The sequence below is a fragment of the Camarhynchus parvulus genome, chromosome Z, assembly GCF_901933205.1.
Source record: "Camarhynchus parvulus chromosome Z, STF_HiC, whole genome shotgun sequence".
In the NCBI taxonomy this organism is placed as follows: domain Eukaryota; kingdom Metazoa; phylum Chordata; class Aves; order Passeriformes; family Thraupidae; genus Camarhynchus; species Camarhynchus parvulus.
This window is the reverse complement of record NC_044601.1, coordinates 29,376,942-29,401,563: the sequence shown is the minus strand read 5'-3', so window position 1 is coordinate 29,401,563 and position 24,622 is coordinate 29,376,942. Positions and strand designations below refer to the sequence as shown.

General features: G+C 40.9%; 1 protein-coding gene across 2 annotated transcripts in view; it reads left to right on the top strand.

Moving 5' to 3' along the window:
* GAK (cyclin G associated kinase) overlaps positions 1-24,622 on the top strand; it is a 75,971-nt gene that overhangs the window by 26,490 nt on the left and 24,859 nt on the right. For both annotated transcript variants that reach the window (XM_030968130.1, XM_030968131.1), the window contains exons 12-19: positions 11,770-11,819; positions 11,906-12,054; positions 16,962-17,084; positions 18,847-18,980; positions 19,930-20,124; positions 20,683-20,800; positions 23,179-23,258; positions 23,604-23,797. In XM_030968130.1, the coding sequence (XP_030823990.1) occupies positions 11,770-11,819; positions 11,906-12,054; positions 16,962-17,084; positions 18,847-18,980; positions 19,930-20,124; positions 20,683-20,800; positions 23,179-23,258; positions 23,604-23,797 (1,043 nt within the window). The remainder of the gene's footprint in view (positions 1-11,769; positions 11,820-11,905; positions 12,055-16,961; positions 17,085-18,846; positions 18,981-19,929; positions 20,125-20,682; positions 20,801-23,178; positions 23,259-23,603; positions 23,798-24,622) is intronic.

Sequence of the window (24,622 nt, the reverse complement as noted above, 5' to 3'; positions counted from 1 at the left end):
TGTGCTTGTGTATTTTTAAACTGTGTTTTATTCAAGCTGAATTGTTAATTCTTTGTTTGCATCTGCTATAGGTGTCCTGGTTCAGGACAAAATTGGGGAAATCTCCAAAAGGGAGTTCCCCCAAAACACCGGGTTCGGGAAGGAATTCCTCGGAGGAGCAAAGTGGAAAACAAAACCTATTTATTGACAAATAACAAAGAACACTCCCCAACACAAGAAAAGAAAAGAAAAACCAGTTCAGTGTTGTGGAGGGTGCCGAGCTTCTCTTGCAGGCTCCAGAGATCCCGCCGGACGTCGGACGTCCCCAGGTCAGGTCCAGAGCCGGTCCAGTATCTTCAGGGGAGGGTAAGAAAGAGAGGATGAAAGAAAAGGGAAAAAAGAGGGGAAAAAAAAAACAGCACAGAAAGCAGCAAAGGGAGAAAAAAAAAGCAGCTATCAGCTAGGGCTAAGGCAGTAGCAAGCAAGCGAAGCAGCAAGCAGAAGCAAGCCGGCCAGCCAGCCAAGTAGCTCAAAGCCAGAAAAAAAAACAAAAGTGCACTCAGTCCCCCTCCCTCCTCCTCCCCCCCCCCGCCGTGGCAAGACGGCCGGGAGGGGGGAGAGAAGAGAGAGAGAGAGAGAGAGAAGAAAAAACACAGCTGCCAGACACAATACACGATATTGGGATAAAAGCGGTCATCCCACGACACTCCACCCCTTATCCCATATCGTGAATATACAATAGAAAAACTTTCATTTCACTTACTCACACCTTTGACACTTACGCATTCCTCTCATCTTACTTGTTCAGACCATTGACACTTACAGTTTCCTTCTGTCTCACATTCAGCAAACAATGACATTCATATATGAGCCTTATCCCACAATCAGGTCTCCCTGAGGTACACACCGTGTTGTTCCATCTTTCTGCATTATCCACCACGTATAACCTGGTCCTTGAGCAAAAACAATCCCACGGATGGGTTTGTCTGTACTCGAGGCAGGGTTGATCCATACTGTCTTTCCCAATAAACCTCTGACATGGGCCACTGGGGCTTTATCCCCATCTACTATATTAAGGAGCTCAGACTGAGCAGGACCCGTCGGTTGGTGGAACCTCGAGTGTTAACTAACCAGGTAGCCTTCGCCAAATGCTGCTCCCAGTTTTTTAAAGACCCCCACCCAATGCTTTTAAGGTGGTTTTTAACAATCCATTATACCTTTCCACTTTACCTGCAGCTGGTGCATGATAGGGGATATGGTATACCCACTCGATGCCATGTTCCCTAGCCCAAGTATTAATAAGATTGTTTTTAAAATGAGTTCCATTATCCGACTCAATTCTCTCAGGAGTACCGTGCCTCCAAAGGACCTGCTTTTCAAGGCCCAAGATAGTGTTACGAGCTGTGGCATGAGACACAGGGTAGGTTTCCAACCATCCCGTGGTGGCTTCTACCATGGTTAGTACATAGCGCTTTGCCTTGGCGGGTTTGAGGCAGCGTGATGTAATCAATCTGCCAGGCCTCCCCGTATTTGTACTTAGACCACTGCCCACCGTACCAGAGGGGCTTCAGCCGTTTAGCCTGCTTAATGGCAACGCGCCGTCTCACAGTCACGAATAACCTGAGAGATACTGTCCATGGTTAGATCCACCCCTCGGTCTGCGTGCCCATTTATAGGTAGCATCTCTACCCTGGTGGCCTGAGGCATCATGGGCCCATCGTGCCAAGAATAACTCTCCCTTATGCTCCCAGTCGAGATCTATCTTCAATTCCCCTATCTTTGCAGCCTGATGTACTTGCTGGTTGTTTTGCTGCTCTTCATTAGCTCTACTTCTGGGGACATGGGCATCTACATGCCGAAACCTTCACAGGTAACTTCTCTAACCAAGTAGCGATATCTTTCCACTCTTCTGCAGCCCAAATTGGTTTTCCTCTGTGCTGCCAGTTCGCCTCTTTCCATCTCTTCAGCCATCCCCATAGAGCGTTGGCTACCATCCAAGAATCGGTATACAAATAGAGCCTTGGCCACTTCTCTCTCTCTGCAATACCTAGGGCCAGTTGAATAGCTTTGATTTCAGCAAATTGACTGGATTCACCTTCTCCTTCAGTAGCCTCCGCAACCCGTCGAGTGGGACTCCATACAGCTGCTTTCCACCTCCGTTTCATCCCTATGACGCGACAAGAACCATCGGTGAATAAAGCGTAACGTGTTTCTTCTGCTGGCAACTGATTGTATGGTGGAGCTTCCTCAACCCGGGTCACTGGCTCTTGTTCCTCATCCGCGACACTAAAGCTCTCACCTTCGGGCCAATTTGTAATTATTTCCAGGATCCCAGGGCGATTTAACTTCCCAATTTGAGCTGCGCGTAATGAGGGCAATCCACTTACTCCAAGTAGCATTGGTGGCATGGTGGGTAGAGGGAACCTTTCCTCTGAACATCCATCCCGGCATCCATCCAGCACCGGTAGTTGGGGTGCCAGAAGAAGTTGTGCCTCTGTACCAATCACCTCCGAGGCGGCTTGGACTCCTTCATAGGCGGCCAAGATTTCTTTTTCTGTTGGGGTATAGTTATCTTCAGACCCCCTGTAGCTCCGACTCCAAAATCCCAATGGTTGGCCTCGGGTCTCGCCAGGCACCTTCTGCCAAAGGCTCCAGGACAGACCATGGCTCCCGGCCGCAGAGTAGAGTACATTCTTCACATCTGGTCCCGTCCTAACTGGACCCAGGGCTACAGCATGAGCGATCTCCTGCTTGATTTGGACAAACGCTTGCTGCTGCTCAGGGCCCCAATGGAAGTCGTTCTTCTTGCGGGTAACCAGATAAAGGGGTCTCACAATCTGACTATACTCGGGGATGTGCATCCTCCAGAAACCTATAGCACCTAAGAAGGCTTGTGTTTCCTTCTTATCAGTTGGTGGGGACATAGCAGTGATTTTGTTAATAACATCCGCAGGAATCTGACGCCGTCCATCTTGCCACTTCACCCCCAAGAACTGAATTTCTCGGGCAGGTCCCTTGACTTTGCTCTTCTTAATGGCAAATCCAGCTTTCAGGAGAATATGAATGATCTTCTCTCCTTTCTCGAACACTTCCATTGCCGTGTTCCCCCAAACAATGATATCATCAATATATTGTAAATGTTCTGGAGCCTCACCCTCTTCTAGTGCAGCCTGGATCAGTCCATGACAGATGGTAGGACTGTGTTTCCACCCCTGGGGCAGTCGGTTCCAGGTATACTGCACTCCCCTCCATGTAAAAGCAAACTGACGCCTGCATTCTGTTGCCAGAGGGATGGAGAAAAATGCGTTAGCAATATCGATGGTCGCGTACCACTTTGCTGCCTTGGACTCCAGCTCGTACTGCAGTTCCAGTATGTCCGGTACAGCCGCACTCAGTGGTGGAGTCACTTCATTCAAGGCACGATAGTCCACAGTCAATCTCCATTCTCCGTCAGATTTTCGCACGGGCCAGATAGGGCTGTTAAAGGGTGAGTGGGTTTTACTGACCACCCCTTGGCTCTCCAGCTCTCGAATCATCTTGTGGATGGGGATCATGGCATCTCGATTCGTCCGGTACTGCCTGCGGTGCACTGTCGAAGTGGCAAGTGGTACTCGTTGCTCCTCTACCTTCAAGAGTCCTACTGCAGATGGGTTCTCTGATAGTCCAGATAAGGTATTCAATTGTTTAATACCCTCTATCTCCACTGCAGCTATTCCAAAAGCCCACCTGAATCCCTTAGGATCTTTGTAATAGCCGTTCCGGAGGAAGTCTATGCCCAAAATACATGGAGCCTCTGGACCAGTCACAATCGGATGTTCCTGCCACTCCTTCCCAGTCAAGCTCACCTCAGCTTCCAACAAAGTCAACTGTTGTGATCCCCCGTCACTCCAGCAATGGAAACAGGTTCTGTCCCCACATATTCTGATGGCATTAAGGTACACTGTGATCCAGTGTCAACCAATGCTTCATAGTCTTGTGGCTCTGATGTGCCAGGCCATCTGATCCACACCTTCCAAAAACCCGATTTTCCCGTGCCTCTTCCTGGCTAGAGGCAGGGCCCCTCTAAGCCAGATTGTCCTTTTTCCTTGGGCGTATGCCTTAGAAGTTCCTTCAAGGGGATCGGACATGTCATCGTCATACTCAACATCTCGGCTGCGAGCAACCGGAGCTGCCCTCTTTTTGGTGATACTTCCTCTTCTCTTCAAATCACGCACCCGTTGTGCCAAAGCAGCAGTGGGTTCTCCATCCCATCTCCTCATGTCTTCTCCAGACTCACGCAGAAAGGCCCATAACTCAGCCCGTGGGGTGTACCTTCTCTCGCCATCAAAGGAGCGCCAGCGTTGGATACCAGGGCCTCTAATTTGCACAGCCGAGATTTGAATAAGGTCCTCCTTAATCTCTTCCCGGAGTTTCTTATGATTCTCCTCTATTTTGTCCTCTAGTTTCCGCAGTTGTGTTTCCACTGCTGCAATTCTGGCATGAGTTGGTCCATGCACAGCATCTGCATACGCGAAGCTTCTTCGCCATATCAAGCACAGTCTCATATGTATCATCCCGCTTCATTATTGCCAGAGCAGAAGCATATTCAGGTGGCCCAAGTCGCACAAGTTTCCTCCACATTACAGGTGTGCATGGTACCAGGTCCGGATTCCTAGTTGTTATATCATCTGAGAAAATGAGCTCTGCCACCGCCATTTCTCTCAGGCGTTGGATCCCCTGCTCTATGGTCTTCCACCCTGTCTGCTGCATATAGAGATCATCAGCACATAAGTATCTTTGTGCTACACTCTCCAGGACCCGTTCCCAGAGGCTGTGAGGGCTAGCCCTGCTCATCATACCTTGATCGATGACAGTATCCTGCGACAGGGATCCCAAATGCCTCGCTTCCGCACCATCCAAAATCGTAACCTCCCCTGCAGCATCCCAAAGGCGGACTAACCAACTGATTATAGATTTGTCAGGTTGTCATCTGTAATCCTTTCTTAGGCCCCTGAGGTCCTTCAGAGAAAAGGAGTCAGTATTAGCTCCAGAATCTGTGCCCCTTGATGTGGCCTCTGATTTTGGTGAGGGTCCTTCTCCTGCATCATCATCATCATCCTCCACCTTCGATCGGTCTTGTCTTTACACTTTCCACCTCTTGTATTAGCTGCGACAGCCATGGGTTGGGGCCTGTCGTCTGATTCAGCTGCTAGCCTGGAGCCTGGGATGTTAGCTGCAGCCTGGGTCACTGGGATAGTAACTAACTTATCTCCCTGTTCCCTTTCTACTATCTGCTGCTCCACAGTATCTAGCAGAGTACGGTAAACAAACGCTAAGGCCCAGCTCACTGCAGTAAGTCTTTCCTCCTTAGTATTACCATGGCACTTTTCCCTCAAATACTTTGCCACCTCGACTGGGTTCTGAATTTGATCAGATGGAAAGTCCCAGCCTATAGGATCAGCAAATTCCTTTAAAGTCTGGCCCATATCCTCCCATTTCCCACTCCAGTCAAGATTTTCCCTGCTTTGTTTTACTCCTGAATCAGGAGTCTCTCTAACCCCTCTAGAGATCTCGGCTTTCATTTTATATACACTCCAGACAGTATAGGAAAGGCTTAATAAGTTAAATGCCAGAAAGATGGTTTCTTTTAAACTCAGGGGAAATTCAACATTTCCTAATAGAGATGTCAACAATTTGGAGGAGAAGAAGGAAGACAAAAGCTGAGAAGCCCCTTCCCCTTCTTCTCCCCAAACAAACTGAGTACACAGCCATGACAGCAATCCATACATTCCTGAAACAAGGTTTTCCATAAACCTCCGACAAATCAGCACACATAAGACCAGCCCAATGACTATTCTGGTTAGTGCCCCCTGCTTACAGAAGCTACTTATTACGGACAACACCAGAGCTATTTTTGGGTAAGGAAATAACCCTAGGGACCACAAAGGTATTAAAGCTTCAAAAACCCCAAGGGACCAGAAATACCGGCAAACTTTCACCCCAAATGACATTATGAATTACCAATATGCCCACAAAACAACCAAGACCAAAATATTATTGTTATAGGTTTGTTTTCCACTGTCTTCGGCCTCCTTCGTTTCCCGGCCAACGCACCAAAAAGGATGTCCTGGTTCAGGACAAAATTAGGGGAAATCTCCAAAAGGGAGTTCCCCCCCCCCCAAACACCGGGTTCGGGAAGGAATTCCTCGGAGGAGCAAAGTGGAAAACAAAACCTATTTATTGACAAATAACAAAAGAACACTCCCCAACACAAGAAAAGAAAAGAAAAAACCAGTTCAGTGTTGTGGAGGGTGCCGAGCTTCTCTTGCAGGCTCCAGAGATCCCGCCGGACGTCGGACGTCCCAGGTCAGGTCCAGAGCCGGTCCAGTATCTTCAGGGGAGGGTAAGAAAGAGAGGATGAAAGAAAAGGGAAAAAAGAGGGGAAAAATAAAACAGCGCAGAAAGCAGCAAAGGGAGAAAAAAAAAGCAGCTATCAGCTAGGGCTAAGGCAGTAGCAAGCAAGCGAAGCAGCAAGCAGAAGCAAGCCGGCCAGCCAGCCAAGTAGCTCAAAGCCAGAAAAAAAAAAAAGCAAAGTGCACTCAGTCCCCCTCCCTCCTCCCTCCCCGCCCCGCCGTGGCAAGACGGCCGGGAGGTGGGGGGGAAGAGAGAGAGAGAGAGAGAGAAAAAAAACACAGCTGCCAGACACAATACACGATATTGGGATAAAAGCGGTCATCCCACGACAATAGGGCATGTCTGTTTCTGTCCTATTCATTCTCTGCCTTCACAAACTTGTGTTGCGGATATAGCTGATACAATTGGTGATGTGAGAATACCTCTTCTGCTGTTGCGTCTTTGACTGCCTTTCCAAAACTCTTCAACCAACATAAGCAGACATTCTGGAAAAATTAAAATGTCTCTTCTTTGTCATGCATTTTCCTCACCCCACTTAAGCACTTTTGGATTCTATCATTTCATTAGGTAGGCTCTCTCCTTCCTACTTATCATTGCTTTTTTGAATTACAGGGATACTTCCTTTGTCTGCAGACAGACTTCTATCTTGCCGAATCCAAACTACAGTGTAAGATTTAAGTATTTTGTTGTTGTGATAAAAAAACTTATTTTTTTCTTTTCTGTAGCTGTCTTTAGCTTGATTCTCTTTTTGGTCTCTTATTAGTCTTAATAAATGATAAAATCTGAAAACTGAAACACGCATTACAGGGTGCTTGGAACAGGAGAGTAAATGAGGACTGTCTTCATTGTCCCCCAGTCCAGCTCAGTTGCAAGTGTCATAACCTCTATTGCAGGTTCAGGTCAGGCACATACAGCAGCTTATAGTTACATGTGAGAGGACAAAGAGCAATGGAGGTTCAGCCCTCTTGTTACAAACTGCCTTAAAAGCAAGTACCAGGGTGGAGATGGAGAAGATATGCATTGCTTTGTGAAGTGGCACCATCTGCACAGACAGGAGCCTTGATCCAGCAGATGTGCCCATTCGTGCCTAAAAGCTCAGCCTGCAGCTGTGCAGCCACAGCATTTCTCTGTTAAGCTCAGAGAACTTTTTTTTCCTCACTTGTGGAGCTTCTGTGCTCTTTTTTGGGTATCAGTTTTTATGCTTATTGAGGCCTGCATCCATACAGGTTACAAAGAACATAGCAAAATGTTTTAAGGATCAAATCTTCACTGGTATTGAAAACAGCAGGCAAAACTTGTGATCAGTATTCATTTGCTTTGTCAGAACAATCTCTTTTGCTGAAAAGATTATAATGTAGCAATCTAGGAACAATTAGCTGCCTTTTATGCTTGCTTTCTTGGCTTTTAGAGTAATTTTGTTTCTTGTTTAATATTTTATTTCATGGATTACACTAGGTAGTTGCATGATTAATTCAGTTTCATGAAGCAAAACCAAGTGGGAATAGATTGATGTGAATTTTATTGCTGTTTTTCTTCCTGGATTTTAAAATTAAAATGAAAAAAAAGATGGATAGATATTTTTTTCCAATCTTATAAGTGTAGAGATGTCTGGAGGAAGATTGCTTAGTGTTAGGGCAGTATTTAATTTAATGGTTTATATGCTCACATTGTAGCTGTGCTGGCTTGTCTGTCATTTTTGGTTGTTTATCATCTTCAGTTGTTAGTAAAGAGATGGGACTGTTGTAGAATTTGTTCCGTATGTTACCTAGTTTATTTTGTGAGTTTAGTTGCTAATTTTAGTTCCATTGTTTTTAATTTGTTAGAATGGTCTTTTGTTTATTACTTATGGTCTTTAGGTGCATCTAGTCTCTGGCAAGAATGATAATGCCAGCCATTTACAGTGAGAAGTTTTTAACATGTGGTTAGAACTTCCTATTTTTCCTTTGATATTTATTCTGCAAAATCAGAATTCATGTCTTACTTGCTTCATTTCATAGAATCAAACAGTAGTTTTGAGTAAAAGCAGCATCTGATTCTAACCCCTGAGCAGTGGGCAGGCACACCTTCAACTAGACCAGACTAATGTTAATCTGCTCTCTTTGAGTTTAATGCCATTCCTTCATATCCTGTCATTACATGCCCTTGCAAAAAGTCCCTCTCTAGCTTTCTTGGAGGCCTCCATCAGATATTGTAAGGAAATAACCCCCTGCCTCCATACAGAGACTAGACTAGTCTAGTCCTGTCGCAGTAAAGTAGACCCAGTTTTGAAGAAGTCTATATCATCAGATAAATACTAAATGTTGGTGTCGTATCATACTTTTTTTTTGGAGTTTAATTAGACCCTTAAAAACACACAGAGTTTTCCCATGTTGGACCACAGGCTGAAAACACTCCATGTCTCTGTTTGCACGCTTTTCTTCTGTTATAACCTGCCAGCAAAACTGCTATCTAAATGAAATTTCTGCTGTTAAGGATATGAAAGGAAAGACCTTATTTGTGATTTTTAGTCAGAGAATTTTGTCTTGAAATGCATAGGAATGTTTAAACAATGTGAAGAATACATGCTTTTTTTACCTTCTTACTGTTAAATGAAATCTCAGTTACCATTCTGACATACAACACTCTGCTGAAAACAGAGTACCTTGTGTTCAGGTCTTACTACTGAAATAGCTGTGAAATCTTCAGAATAAAGTTCAATGAATTCAAGGATATGGTGATTTTTTTGAGGCTTGTGTTAATTTTACAGTTAAGAAGCATCCTTTTAATTAAAACTACGCAAAAATTCTGAAGCTTTTTCAGTGTAATAGTCACATACTTGGAATACTCTTGCTAAACATAAAGCTTAAGTTGACTATGCTGTGCTCTGTTGTTGACATACTAAATTGCACTCTTACATCTATGTGTGGATGATGGGATCCATGCTCCTAATGTTGCTTTTTAATTTAGACAAATATAAAAACCAAAGCTCAGTTGAGTGGTCTTGGTAGTAAGAAGTCATCTGAAAGTCTTCCCAAGGGTGTGAGTACTGTTGGTTTTTTGCTCTTAATAGTTTGGTGCCAATGTTACAAGTTGTTACTTAACCTCGGTGTTACAGTGTTGGAGGGATAATGGCTCTGTGTTCTACAGCTGTGGTATTAGTTGGCCCTTTACCTTGATACCAAAAAAAATTGATATTAGAATGATTACATGTTTTCTTACTTGAAACTGTTAGATGTAATCCAGAAATAGCATTTGACACTTCTCATCTCTGTAAAGGGCTACAGCCATCACAAATTTTAGTAAACAATTGTTATTAGCTCTGAATGTAAATTTCTGCCTTAATTAGTTTGGCTGCAGCAGGATTACCACCTGAGTTTACATGATGAAGTATGTCCTTCCAAAGGTGGAAAAAATTTTAAAATTGTGCCCATTTGTCTACACCCTTATGCAAGGTTTCTCAAGGCTGAGGGTTTTGTTGATTTTTTTTTAGTGCTATGTCTAGTGAGACTCAAACTCCCTTGTGACTTTAGTTTGAGACAGTGAGTCGTTATCATTGCTAGGACACTGATTAAGCCATTCTGCATAAATACTGTTAAATGGCATTGCATACAGAAGATTTTTCTTCCCCAAACTTAAAATCCTCCTCACTATCCTTGAATATTAAATATACATTAATATATACAATGCGTATTTTTAATTAGTCCCTCTAACCTCCATCATTACTAGCAAGCAGTAAGGAATCAAAACTTAGTGTTCTTTCTTGGTGTTTCAAAATCTGAGTGTAGTATCCTAGGTTTGCTCTGAAGCAGTGTCTTGAAATTTTGTTGTGATACAGAAGTTTTATTACTGCCTCTGAATTAATTAAATATGCATCACAGTGTTTTAATGACATTTTGATATTCTGGAGTTAATAGGCTACTGAGATATTTAGGGTAGTGTAAATCAAATTCACCCATTAGTCCAAATCAAATTGTGTTGGTGACTTTTGTTCTTATTTTGCCAATCCAGGAGTGCAGACTTGTGTAGTTATACTGAAGGTTGTTGGCCTATACTGGCTCTCTTCAGTTTTTTTCTCTTGCTTTTTCATTCTCCTACATAGCAGATACCATAGAAACAAAAAATAATAATGGTCTTAAATTAGTCAATTGTTGACATAGTGTGGACGGTTAGGTAAAGGTGCAGGGAATTGACCTAAGTATTACTGGGAGATTTTTTTTGAAATGGCTGCACTTTTAAACTGTGCACAGTTGTATGAGAGAGAGATGAGCAATGACTAACGCCTTGCTCACTTACAAGAGCTCTGGAAGTGAATTTTTTAAAGAATTATTTAAACGAGGAAAGAGATTCCGGTACTCTCTGTGTTGAGTGCAGGTACCTCAGGGTGCACCTGCAGTGGGAGCTGCAGGTGGAGCTCTGGCTGGGAACCTGAAGCAAGAGGTCAGGAATTGCCAACATTTGGAAAGGCAAAGGACACAGGGGCCTGTGGCCCAACCAGGTGACTGGACACTGAGGCACTGCAGGAGCCAAGGACTCAGCAGGAAGAGCCCAGACTTTGGCACCCATAAACTGTGAGGGCATAAAAGCCCACCAGACCCCAGACTTTGGCACCCATAAACTTTGAGAGTATAAAAACTCACTATTTCCTTTCTTGGGAGCTCCTTCTGGGAGGCAGCAGCTCCAGCTCTTACTCTTGCTGCAGGAGGATTAAATTACTTTAAGCAGCCATAGATCTGGGACTCTGCTATGGGAAGCCTGTGGTCTGACTGGTAAGGAGACCTGGTCTGCCTTTGTGAGTGCGGGGTGTGCAGGGAGTCAAGCGGGACACCCTTTGGCTCTCCAGCTGCATGGAGGCTTCAGTCCTGGCAGTGGCAGGTCTGGTGGTCATTCAAGTGTGACTGCCAGAGTCCTTCCTGAATGCCTAGACAGGGAAGTGTTCTTAACACTGTCCATATGGAATTTGGATATTGAGCAGCATGGCCATCTGTGATAGATAGTAACATACCAGAGTTATGTAATTTAAACTTGGATGTTCAACTATTGGTCTTTCTTTTAAGCGTTGAGATATTCTTCATTAAAGATATTAACGTATCATCATTAGGCTTTCAAACTGACACCCTTCAGTGCATTTTTATCAGTAAGAGCAGGGGCTAGAGGAGTGAGTTAAAGATTAAAGGTATCTGTACAAAAACCCACTGATGGTTTGGGTGCAACTAATTTAAATGAGTAACTGCTTAAACACAGTATCTGTTGTGAAAGCTCTGTTTTGAAACTCTAGAAATGTGAATGTAACGAGCCTCAGATGGAAGAATTGAAACATTGTTCGTAGTGGTGGGTGCCACCGGAGAGCTCTGGCTTTTAAACTTACGGCTTGAATGGTTATATATGTCCCAGTGTTAAAACCAATGTGCTCTCTTTCAGTTATGCAAAAGGAGACTTGGATATATCATACATCACTTCCAGAATTGCTGGTATGATATCTATACCTTTATTAAACCTAATTTTTTGTTGCTCTTAATACATGAAAAAATTCACTTGCTATTTGTTCTGTCTTCAGTGATGTCCTTTCCAGCTGAAGGTGTGGAATCTGCCATCAAAAATAATATAGAAGATGTGCGGTTGTGTCTGGACTCTAAACATCCTGGGCATTATGCTGTGTACAATCTCTCTCCAAGAACGTACAGGCCTTCAAGATTCCATAACAGGGTTTGTATAGTTTTTGTTTGTGGTTCTCTAAAAGGCCTTGAAACATAATGTTTTCATTATACCTTCAGCTTTTTATTGTAAAATAGGTTAAAGTAGATTAATCAAAAAGATGACAAAAGAGTAAGTATAAACATAAGGTCAAAGAGTTACCTGTGTTTTCCTTGTCCTTGCTTTAAAACCAGACTTAACTGGTAGCAGACTAATCTTTAATCTTAAAAAATCTTACTAATTTTAAACAGACTAAAGTCTGGTTTTTCTAGGATAGTAATATCTTTGAAAACATGCTCATGTACATTGTGTGTTTCACATTTAAGTGGAGAATACTTAAAGTAATGAAAGTCTTACTAAAATGTCAATCTCTCCTATATTCTACCATTTTCCTGTATCAAGGACATAGTGATCTGCATAACCTGTTCACTGGAGTTTCTCTTTGCCCCATTGCATACCATCTGACTCCCATATGACTCAGCCGTAGCTGACTGATTGTTCCTACCATCTTCAGTATTGTTGTAACTTACCTGAGCCTGCATTATCCTTCCTGGAAATTTCTTCATACTAATATGAAGGCATTTGCCTAATTCAGCAACAAGGTATTGAGAACATCTTGTTAGGTGCCAAGATACTGGGCTTCAGTGTTTGCTCCTAAGTAAAACTTGACTGTCCTGGCTCAACAGTTGGGACTGTTACTGTGTAGGGAGTTGTCCAGTGCCTTAACAGTCTGTAGTGATCGCACCCCTTCCACACAATACTGTCTGCCAAGAAGAGAGTCTAGAACCATTATTGGTTACAGAATAATAAAGCCTTTTGGGCCTTATTATACAGAGCCATCCTTAACATTATTTTAGTCACCAGAGTTGACTTAAAACGTTGGGGTGAGGTATATTTAAGGTATTCTTTCTAGTGCTATCACTTTCTTTTTTTTCCATGTAAACAAGATAAAGTATTGTCACACCTGAACGAAACCATTACTGCCTTTTTGGATGAATGCAATCAGCTTATTTATGTGTATCTGGTTCAATATGAAGTTCAGGCAGAGGCTATTATTCAAGATGGAAGGCAAAAAAGCTTGATTACACAGGAAATCTATTGCATGATTATTTGTAGCAGGTACCTCAAAGCAAAATGTTCAGCAATTCTTTTTAGCACTAGGTTGCAAGAAAGTCTGAGACTGGTGTGGTGAACTGATTTATTCCACATCCTGCAAAGTGATCAGTCTCTGTTTATGGAATGATAAATTCTGTGACTGGGAATTTGTTTACCAATGGATTTTTTTAGTTATGCAAGTCTGCAGTGTCTGTACACCTGGTATTTCTAATGTGTTGATACTAAGAATGGTAATATGATCTTGGTTTTGTTCAGAAGTCATAGTAGGTCATAATTAGTTGAAACATTACAGGTTCATGATCACTTTATTGTCTAGGAGTATTTAGGAAGGCAGTTATTTTACTTGGAAACAAACTCTAATTGTATTTGGAACTCTTACCCGCCTATTGAAATTGAGATGTTTAGCAATACTGACTAACTTAATTGTTCAGTGGTGGATGAGAGCAGCCATGTAGGAACCTAAAGAAGCTTAGGTTTACTTTAATGCTGGCAAAAGATAATTATGGCAAGCCTTTAAACATGATCAGAGGAGAACAACTTGTAAAATTCTTAATTATGACACTTTGCTTAGAAGGTATTTAAAATTACATATGATAAGTTTCTTGCTGTTTCCTATCTGCATGGATCTTCTACAAATTTCTTTAATCTTGGGTAAAATTAATGGTAGTTTTGAAACTAGCTTCTCTGCTAGTTTTGAGTCCTTTTTGGAATGGATTGCTCTGAGAGTTTGGGCACTATCCATAATTCTGCTAATTGTCAGGACGTTTAGAGCTGAAAACATAGCTAAAGAAACAGAAGGTAATGTTGTTTTTGTTACATCTTGCGGGAAACCTAGCGTTTAAGTGGAAAGTAAATGGTAGATTAAAAGGGAAAAAGTCAGTACTTTTTGCATTTTTGAATACACCTTTTTTAGGCTTTGTTCTGGTCTGAAGCTGCAATGCTTGAATTTGGTTCTTTTGCGGTGTTGTGATTTAACTTGAGCCATCAACCAAGCTGCTTGCTTATTCCTCCCTGGTAGAAACGGGGAGGGAATCACAAGGTGAAAGTAAGAACTCATGGGTTGAAATAAAAGCAGTTTGATAGGTAAAGCAAAACCCACAGGTACAAGCAAAGCAAAACAAGGAATTTATCCACCTTTTCCCATGGGCAGGCAGGTGTACAGGAACGCAGGGCTCCATCATGCATTATAATTCCTTCGGAAGACAAATGCCATCGCTCTGAATGTTTCTCCTTCCATTCTTTTTCCCACAGATTTATGAGTTGAGCATGATGTCCTATGTGTCATGGGTTTACAGGAAATAAGTTTTTTGGGAATGGAGTGGCCAGAGGCCAATAGGTGTTCAGATTCTAAAATTGACACCAGGCTTGGCCACTGAGGGTGGATGCGCCTCTGAGAACACAGGGGTTAGAAGCGGACCACTCCCTTGGGAGCTCTCTTTGATTTCCAGCCAGCAAAGAGGCAAGGCCTCCCCTGCCCGGCTTCAAGCTGGGCGGGGGAGGAGAAACCTGCGGCCCGGCAGAGGTAGGCCTGACCCCTCAAGATGGAAGGGTGGTGGGGGCACCAGGAGGTGTTGGGCAGCCCCCCCCCAGGAGAGACAGAGGGAGAGAGGCCCCGAGAGGATTTGGGCAGCCCCCCCCCCTTGAAGTGATATCTGCTGTGGAGAAGGAGGGGTAAGGGGGAAGTGCAGCAGGGAAGGAGCCTGGCCACGTGCAGGAGTTTGTTAACCCCTTTCTGGACAATGAAGACCTCACAGAGCATTTGGACCTTTCCCGGAGGGGAGATGGAGTGGATGATAAAGAGGAAATGGGCAAGTGAATGACAGTTGGAGCAGTGAGTGAGGCTGGTAGAGTAAAGATGAGGCTGGAAAGAGATGATGGAGTAGCTGGTTGCTGGACTCTTTTTGGTACAGCCATGGACAGAACCATGCTTCCTTGTGACACAGAGGCTGCATCCAGGGGGGAGGCGATGGCTCAGAACTGAGAGGGTTCAGTGTTGGAGACCCCCCGGCCCCAGGGGGTAGACAAGTATGGGGGGGACAAGAGGTCCTGAAAGTGAGAGACTGTGCCCTTTGGGAACTGGGCAAAGCACCCTTAAAAAGGACAACCCTCAAAGCAGCTCTGGTCCATGTGCAGTGGTGAGAGCACTGGGCATGGAAGGAAGAGGTCACCATGGCCCTCTAAGAAGGACTCCTCTCCTCCTGACGGACTGAAATTGAGTATTTACAGGGTGATGGATGGAGACTTGAAATTTGGAAGATGTATTGGAAATGTGGTGGGGGGAGGAGGAAGTGCTTTTGTGGAGTTTTCATTTTCCAGGTGTGTGTGTGTGGTTTTTTTCCTTTTGTAGTTTAGTTAATAAACCTTTTTTTCTAAGCTAGAGGCCTGCTTTGCTTATTTCCTGGTCACATCTCACAGCAAACACCAGGGAAGTATATTTTCATGGGGCACTGGCATTGTGCCAGTGTCAAACCATGACACTATGTTATGGAATATTCCTTTGGTTATCTGGGGTCACTTGTCCTGGCTGTGTCCCCTCCCTCTTGTGCACCTCAAGCCTGCTTGTTGGTGAAGTGATGTGAGAGGCAGAAAAGACCTTAACTCTATCTAAACCATGGTAACCAATGAAAAAAAAATCCCTGTGTTATCAACACTAGGTTCCGTCACAAATACAAATTGGTTCCCTTGCAAAACACAGCCTCATTTAGTTACTATGGAGAAAATTGCTCCAGCTGAAACCAGCACACACTACTGTTGTAATATTTGAGTTATACTGAAGCCCACATTGAATCCTGTGGTGAACAGGGATATAAAGGACTTTTTGCCTTAGCTTTTCTTTGTTTACTGGCGACTTTGCATAAGCTTGCACTAACAAAGGAGTGTGCAATTTCAATCTCTTGCAAAGTGATGCTTTCTGAAATGGTCTTATTTTTAAATTAAAATACTAGAGTACAATGAAGAGACTTACACTGTTTATTTCAGTCTTTTTTCCTGTGCTTGGGACAAACAGAGTTTTTTGTGATAATCAGTTCAGGTAATTTATATCAGAATAACCCTTGAACTCTTTATTTAGATAGGAAGACATGTTGCTGATAGGAAAACTTGGTCTTCAATATCTGGCAATTGCAGTTGAGACTAAAATCAAATACAAAAACTTCATTTGTAAATTTGCTTTTCGATCCTTAATATATCTACTCTTTAGGTGTTTCAAGTGCCCCAAGAATCAAGCTTCATATCCTGTATCCTTACTGGACAATTGATTTTAAGGATATAGATTCTTAGCAGTGAAGCTGATGTTTTGTTAGTGTTTTGAAGCAGTAATTGTAAATGGAATATTAATGAACCATTCAAGCTCTTTGAACAAAAGACAAATATTAAAAGAAGCCTAATCTTTCTGTTGTTGGGGTTTTTTGGGTTTTTTGGTGGTGGTTTTTTTTTCTTGGTTTGGGTTTTTTGTTTTTGTTTTTTGGGGGGGTTTGTTTGTTTTTTTTTTTTGCTTAAATATATGTGCACAAATTAAGTTGAAAGCTGTTTTATTTTACTCCTTGCTCTAGGAATATTTCTGGTAGCAATCTGAGTTCTTTATACTTCTTCTGCAGCAGATTTGTAGACAGAACTGAAGTTTTATTGCACTTCTTCATGATGTTTACACTGTGTAACACTGCTTTTCTTGAGTGTCTCTCTTAATTTCAATATGAAGGTGGCATTCAAGTGTAAAATTGCCTTGTAGACGTTTGCATAACCTAGGTTGTGTATATGTGTCAATATTATACTGTTTCTCACATCTCTTGTCTCTCTCATTGCAGGTTTCTGAATGTGGCTGGCCAGCAAGACGAGCACCAAATCTTCAGAATCTCTATAGCATATGCAAGAACATGCATTTATGGCTGAAACAAGACCAGAAAAATGTTTGCATTGTGCATTGCCTTGTAAGAAATTGGTTTATGTCTGAGGTGCTTTATTCAATAGAGCTTTAAATTGTGAAGAAGGGCGCTGGTATCCATTCAGTCTGTGATTGTTACTGGCTTTCTTTACTGGATGCCCCAGGGTCAACTCCTTCCTGCTTTGTTTGTAGGGAAGTTACTTGCATCAATTTTCTCCTTAGGGAAATTGGTATGGTAATGTAGCCATTGCTTACTTGCATTTAGAGTGGAAGGCAGTATACTGGCAGTATTAAGGGAAAGTATCCTTTGGAAGAAAAAAAAATCCACTCTGCTCTTTCAGTATTTGCTCAATTTTTTGTTTTCTGTGTGATAGATGTGTGTACACTGCATATCTCATTACTGTCTATTTAGAATGTAATCTGTACCCCCAGAATTTCAGAAACTGACTGTAAGACTTCTGGTTTACCTGCTTTTGCTGGCAGCAGATTGCTCTGTAGATTTCGCTATTCTCCAAAGTATTATTAACTTTGATATAACCAAAAAAACCAATGAAACTGTCTATAGAGCCACCTCATGTTAAACATGTAGGGGAGGAATGAATTTAAAGAATACTTCGCTCAGAATTTGAAAATTAGGTCACTCTTGCATTTGTTTAAGAGAACTGCATGCGAAATTTTGACACTCTTCTTTTGCTTCAGAGTAAAAAATGAGGTGTGGCTATGTGACAATACTTGCAATGCTGCTGGAAAGCATTCAAAACCTGTCTGATGATATGGTATAGCCATCAATAGGGAATATCACTATCAGAGTCAAAACCAGGATTTGTTAATCTGACAAACCATATTTGTGAGTTTTCTAGTGTTTTGAAAGTAAAAAACCAGTTGATGTCAGCTCTTGAAAGCCAGTATAATTTTCAGTGCTGCTGTGAATTTAAGCATCTAATTCTATATTAATGTGATACTACCTCGGTGTCACATGATTGCTGGTCAAGTAGGCAAGAAGAAGATGTGATGATTTAGCACCAGTTTCTGTAACATCTTACCCTTGAATTGTTTTGTTCAAGGTACTTAACTAATTTCTTTTCCTCACATGTGAGGCAAACTTGTATATACATGGCTTTGTGCCAGATGTGATGTGAAGTGTACACCAGAACTTTAAGAAATGAATTATAAAAATTCTGTTCCATGATACTAGCCAACAAACCTGGAGAAGGACTCTTCTGTCAGCCATTATCTCTTCCAAATCTTCTGCCTTTTATAATACAGGGATGTATCTGGGATATGTGTGTAGTGGGGATTCCTGCAGAAAGAAGCTAGTTTTAATCTCTTTCTCTTTGTTTCTTGGCAAGCTCTTAATAGTTTTAGACAGAAGTCGAAAGAGTTTAGTGTGGTTTAGTTCTTCTGAGCCTTTGTACTTTTCTTACAGCAGAAGTCTATGGCTATCAGTCAAAAATAGCAGTGTTCTGGGATTTCATATAGCAGCCAGGAAGCAAACCTAAAAAATGGGTATTAGTGACAGTAAGGTAAAGAATATAAACTGAAAATTTCAAATAGTGTTAAGCTAAAGTAGTCATTCGCATTTGAACAAGAAAGTAATATGTAGTATCTTTTGTATGGTGTGGAAGTTAAATGAAAACCTTTCACGCTCAGCTACAATCTTCAAATCAAATAATGGCACTAGACTTTGGACATCATGACGTTAAATAATTATAGGATATGGGATACATAATGGGATGTGCTTCAGTGACTTGGATAATGCTTTTTCCACTAGATTTACTAACGAAGCTACTTTTTTTTTTTTTAACTAGGATGGAAGAGCAGCATCTGCTGTTGTAGTCTGTTCTTTTCTGTGTTTTTGTCGTCTCTTTACTACTGCTGAAGCTGCTGTTTATATGTTCAGTATGAAACGCTGTCCACCTGGCATTTGGCCTTCTCATAAAAGGTAGTGTAAGGTCCTCTTGAAGCAAGTAGTTATTCAATTCTGAATATGGTATAGGATGTCTTTAGAAAGATAAATTATTTCAACAATGTCTCTGTTCAAACATCTGTTTCCAAGTACTTGTGAATTAAAGGGAGTTCTGAATTTTCTCAGCCTGCAAGTGCCCATCAGAAATAGGTCAAATATACCCTGTGGAGAAGAAGTGTTAGGACTGAAAATAAGGGTGTGCAGAGCTTTTGAATGCTTTCTTAATTATAAAATCCTCTTCCACATGTGTAAGACTTATGTTTCCTAGTTTATTCCTAGTTTATTATGTCAGAGCACTGCAAGCTTTGAGGGAATACCAGAAATTATTTTTGTGAATGCAGTAAAAATGCCTAATGTGTTTTTTTTTCCAGAGTGCATGCAGAGGTGACTTGCATATACTTTGACAAATGTTTTAAACTGTTTATTTGACTTAATTTGATAGATCTTATATCTGTAAAGTATGAATAACAAGTGACAGTGGTAGTAAGGGGGTTTCCTAAAAAAAGGATTAGATTTTGCAGTATTAATTCAGTATAAAGGACAGATTATGTTTTTGTACGCATTTACTTCATATATACTTAAGGGGTTCTTCACAAAATAATATATAATAATCAGGACAAATTTAAACCCTTTAGGAAGATTTGAGTGATCCATTATGTGTAAGATACAAAATAAATAGTTCTCCTAGATTAGCATTTTAAGACCTTTTGAAATAGTGACTAGTTTATTTTACAAGTCATTATATGTAAAGCTACAGAACCTTTTTCAGATTTGAAAATCTGTTTGCTGGAGGTGGTGGTAAATGTTCCCACTGTTTCACTGTTAACAATGCTTAGTGACTGAGTAAGATGTAACTTGCTTATGTGTTCACCCATTTCTTAGAATTTTATGCTCTGACTAAATGAGTGCCATCTGGTTTTGGCAGATACATTGAGTACATGTGTGACATGATGGCTGAAGAACCCATTATTCCTCACAGCAAGCCTATCCTGGTCAGATCAATTGTCATGACTCCTGTTCCGCTTTTCAGTAAGCAGCGTAATGGCTGCAGGCCTTTTTGTGAAGTTTATGTGGGAGATGAGAGAGTAGCCACTACCTCCCAGGAATATGACAAAATGAAGTAAGTACAGATTATGACTTGCTCTGAAACAGCAAGTTATGTTTTTCTGGATTCTACCATTTTCGTGTTTCTAGATTCCTCTGTCCCCTTTTATCTGGTCTCAAAAGGTGAATTGTGAATGTGGTTGTTACAGCAGCTGGTCTTGCAGAACTGTGGGGGTGATAGTAGGGTGGCATACTGGACACTGCGAGGCACTGTGCAAGACTCTCTTCTCACTCCATGTGATGTAAGACTGAGAACATTGATCCCTAATGTACTTGTGCTGAACATAACATCATGTCCCAGTCATGGAAACCATAAGGATCTCCCAGGCATGGCAGCTGCAAAGGTAACTGCTTATTAGCCCCTGTACACTTCTGGTGTCTGCACAATTGTAAATAGTACTAACACTGCTGGATGTGGGTGATCATAGACAAGAAAAATGAGAGAATACTGAAGTCCTTGTAGCTTTTCTGCTACTGAAGGCCTTGGAGAAAGCAGGCTAAATCTAAAGTAGTACACTATTTAATCTCTTTTTAAACTAAATTGAGTATGGTTATGGGTTTTTTTCTCCTTTAGGGAGTTTAAAATTGAAGATGGGAAAGCAGTAATCCCATTGGGTATAACAGTCCAAGGAGATGTTCTCATTGTGATCTATCATGCCAGGTCAACTCTAGGAGGACGACTACAAGCCAAGGTAATGATGAATTTAAGAGCCTGAATGGAAGATGCGGGTATTTTTTGGTTGCAGTTTTGTAACCTGCTAGTTATCTACTGAGTACTTTGCTTTATTTACTATTCTTTGTTCAGAGAAATATTTGAGGTTTTCATTCACTTTGAATTCAACCTTTTCAATCCTTCTGAGAATGTCTACTCCTAATGCTGTACATGTAGATGCTTTTGTAAGCGTTTCTGGAAAGTACTTCAGTACTGATAATTGTTATATTTGTAGGGAAGGTCTCTAGCCTTTTTTTTTTTTGAGGCAGCAATTATTATCTGTTAAGTTGCACAACAAACCAGAACTTTTTAATTCTGTGCACACAAACTGCAAACAAAGGAAAAATACTACTCAGCAGAAAAGTGAGATTCCAGAGATTGCCTGTACAAAACAGGCCAGAAAAATTAATGTGGTTTTATAGGCTATTTCTGAAGTCAGGTTCCATTTTTGTAGCTAATTTTCTTACTTGTCTTTGTTCTACTAGGGAGAATGCATATTTCCTTTTTTAATTCAACTATAGATGCAAATGTATTTTAAGATCACAAAAAACTTGTTAATGAAGCCTGTCTTCAAATTTTTTACAAGACAGTCATGATTTTTTTTTTCCAGATAAGTAACTCAATTAAACTTGGAAATCCATGTAAAAGATAAGGACAGATCGCACAAAGTTTAGAGCTTGGAGGTTTCTGGAAATTGATAAGACAGTTTTTCAGTCAGTTTCGGTACATGTGGGGACATACATGTGTATTACATAGTTAGTGTTTACTGAAATTGTTTTCCCCCTGGTTTTTTTTTTTTTTTTTCTGCTTTGTGAGTAGGAAGGTATCAAATCTTATGTTCAACAAGACCTTCCAGAATACCTTAAAACTAAAGTGAAATGATTATTAATGACTTTCACTGACTTAAAATCAGTGAAATGATTCCTTAATGCGCTTAATTCCTTAAGTACTGTATGGTTCAAGGTCATCAGGAGAAAGGTATAAAACTGACAAAATTTAGCCAAGGCTAGGTTATACTCCTTGTATCATCTCACTTTTATTCATTATAGAGTTTCTTTGATGTAGTTTCTCTGGCATTTATTCACTGATAGAAAAGACTAGAATTTTCTCAGCTGTCAGCTATAACACATGATGCATCAACAGTGTGTGTGATGATGTGGGTTTGGAGGTTTGATGGAACAATATTCAATATGTCCTTAGTTTTATGTGCTGTAAGTTGCCCCCTAAAGTTCTCTGCAGATCTCTTACAGAGATTAACCACCACATTTCAAGATTTCTCCTGTGTTTAGAGTTGGGCATTATGAATGTCTTCTACTTTCTCACAGCTAATTAGAGAGAGAGTTCAGTTTAACTTCTAGGAAAGTGATGGTAGGGATGGAAGAATCAGAGGAGCTCTCTCCCGTATGTCCATGTCTCTCTTGTACTAAGGAGCCCAGCGCTGGGCATCGCAATTACAGCTGAGGCTTCACAGGTGCTGAATAGAGGGGAAGAATCATTGCCCTTAATCTGTGGCAATGCTTTTTCTATTATTTGGTTTCTGTTTATGATGTTCATTTACAAGGAAAGCTTTCATAATTCAGTTTTGTTATATCATTTTCTGGAGTACTACTGCATGACTACTTTGTAAGGACTGGCAAGACTGTATCACAGGTGTTGTGACTAATGCCAGGAAACAAATACAGGCTGCATTGATCAGTGAGCTTTAATTTGGATTTGTGCAAGATCAGGGGCTACCTGAATATTCTATAGTAGCATTTTCTGGACATTCATATTCCCATCAGGCATGGGAAAGGAGTTTTTCTGTGAACAGTTGAGTGATTAAAATGAGTCAATGCACAAAAGCCATACAATTCTGTCTGGTATGAATGGCTGACTTGAAGTTGTACAAAAAAAATACCTCCTTGCATGTCCTTTTAAATGTGGTACATTTAAAATTGTTTTAAATCTATTCTTTTGTATGTGACGTACGTGTATTTCTTGTTTGGCATATTGTACAATGGATTTTTCTGAGCATATACTGTTCAGAACAGGAACAAGGGTCATACAGTTTTAGCCTCCAGAGCAGGATCTGGAAATACTTTAGACTTTGATAGTCTGTTTTGAGGTTAGTCATGAGACATACCTGACTAAAGGTCTTTTGGTTTGTTAGTGCTAGTAATAGATCTATTTATGTTCTATCTCAAATGCATTTAAATCTTTCAAGATAAGATATACTTGTAATTAAATGGAATTTTTTTTAGCAAAGCAGGTACTTCAGAATATTTTAATACTGATAATACTTTGCATTATGTTAAAGGCAGAACACTGTACATACTCTTCATGTGGATTTATACAGTTTCCTGTTTTTGTTTTCAACAGATGGCTTCAATGAAGATGTTTCAGATTCAGTTCCATACAGGCTTTGTGCCCCGAAATGCCACTACAGTGAAATTTGCCAAGTATGTTGACACCTTTTTTGTAGGAGACTGGAAGAAGTTGTCTTTGAAGCTACTTAACCTGCCAAACATCAATGTATACTGAGAGAGGAAATAATAGTCAGTTCAGGAAGTAGATTACTTTGATTGCAATAAGAGTCTTTTGTTTACTCACCTTAAGGAAACGAGATGTTTTGTTCATTATACAAACAATGTACAAAAATACCACTTGCTTAAAATGGGAAAAGTAAACAAATACAGCATTTTTAATGTCTTATATTAATTGCTGTGGAGTTTTGTTTTGGACTGCAGTAGATCTAATCCAGTTAGTCATCAGAATCAAGAAACTTCTTGTCTGTGTCTTTACAGATATGATCTGGATGCCTGTGACATACAAGAGAAATACCCTGATTTATTTCAAGTCAATCTGGAAGTAGAGGTGGAGCCCAGAGATAGGCCCAGCTGTGAACAGCCACCTTGGGATAACATGAATATAAAAGGACTGAATCCCAAGATCCTCTTCTCCACCCGAGAGGAACAGCAAGAAATTTTATCAAAATTTGGTAATGAATCCATTGAAAAACTAGAGAATGTGAGAAGGTTTTCAATGTACTTAGTGTTTGAAGCTTTTGTTTATTTTGTGATGTTCCATTAATTGAAAGAAATCGGAAAGGTTTTTTTTTTGTAAATATCAGTTAAAAATATGCATTGTATGGAGGAGCTTAAGTTATCCTCCAGTAATGAGGATTGTAATTATACCTCTCTTACTTCTACTGTGTTTACATGTGCTTGGTTTCATAGCTTAAAAAGCTATGAATAGACCATTTGCAGGAGGGACTTACAACAAATGGAATTGTAACAGTCAGTATTTGTAGGCACAATGTCTTGAACAGGATTTATATGGCTAAACTGGCACCAGTATCATTTCACTTAAAATTATGTGAGCATTCCTCACAAATAGTTTTAGGTAAGAATGTTTTTATCAACATTATTGTTATGCATAGCCATGTAATGTTGTAATTAATTTCCTGCATTTTCATAATATGTTCCAGCAGACACTCTTTTATTATCTGTATTTGTCTTTATCTGTAGATGCCTGCATTAGTCGCAGTTAATGCTGTTCAGTATCTTTCTTCTTCTCCTGGTATCAGTGACTAGCTTTGACATTTTCATTCAGGCTCTTAAGCCTTCTCTGTGTTTTGAGGATAAAGAAGCATGACGAAGATTACTGTGGTGATTTTAGTGATATATGAGATCTCAACCTGTGCTGTTAATATGGTACATCTCTAGTACATTTCTTTTCATGCAAGATAGTTGCTGCTGGCCTTTATTTCTTTTAAGCAGGATATGCGTTGTTTGTATTATGATTTAGGCCATTTTCTATTTAA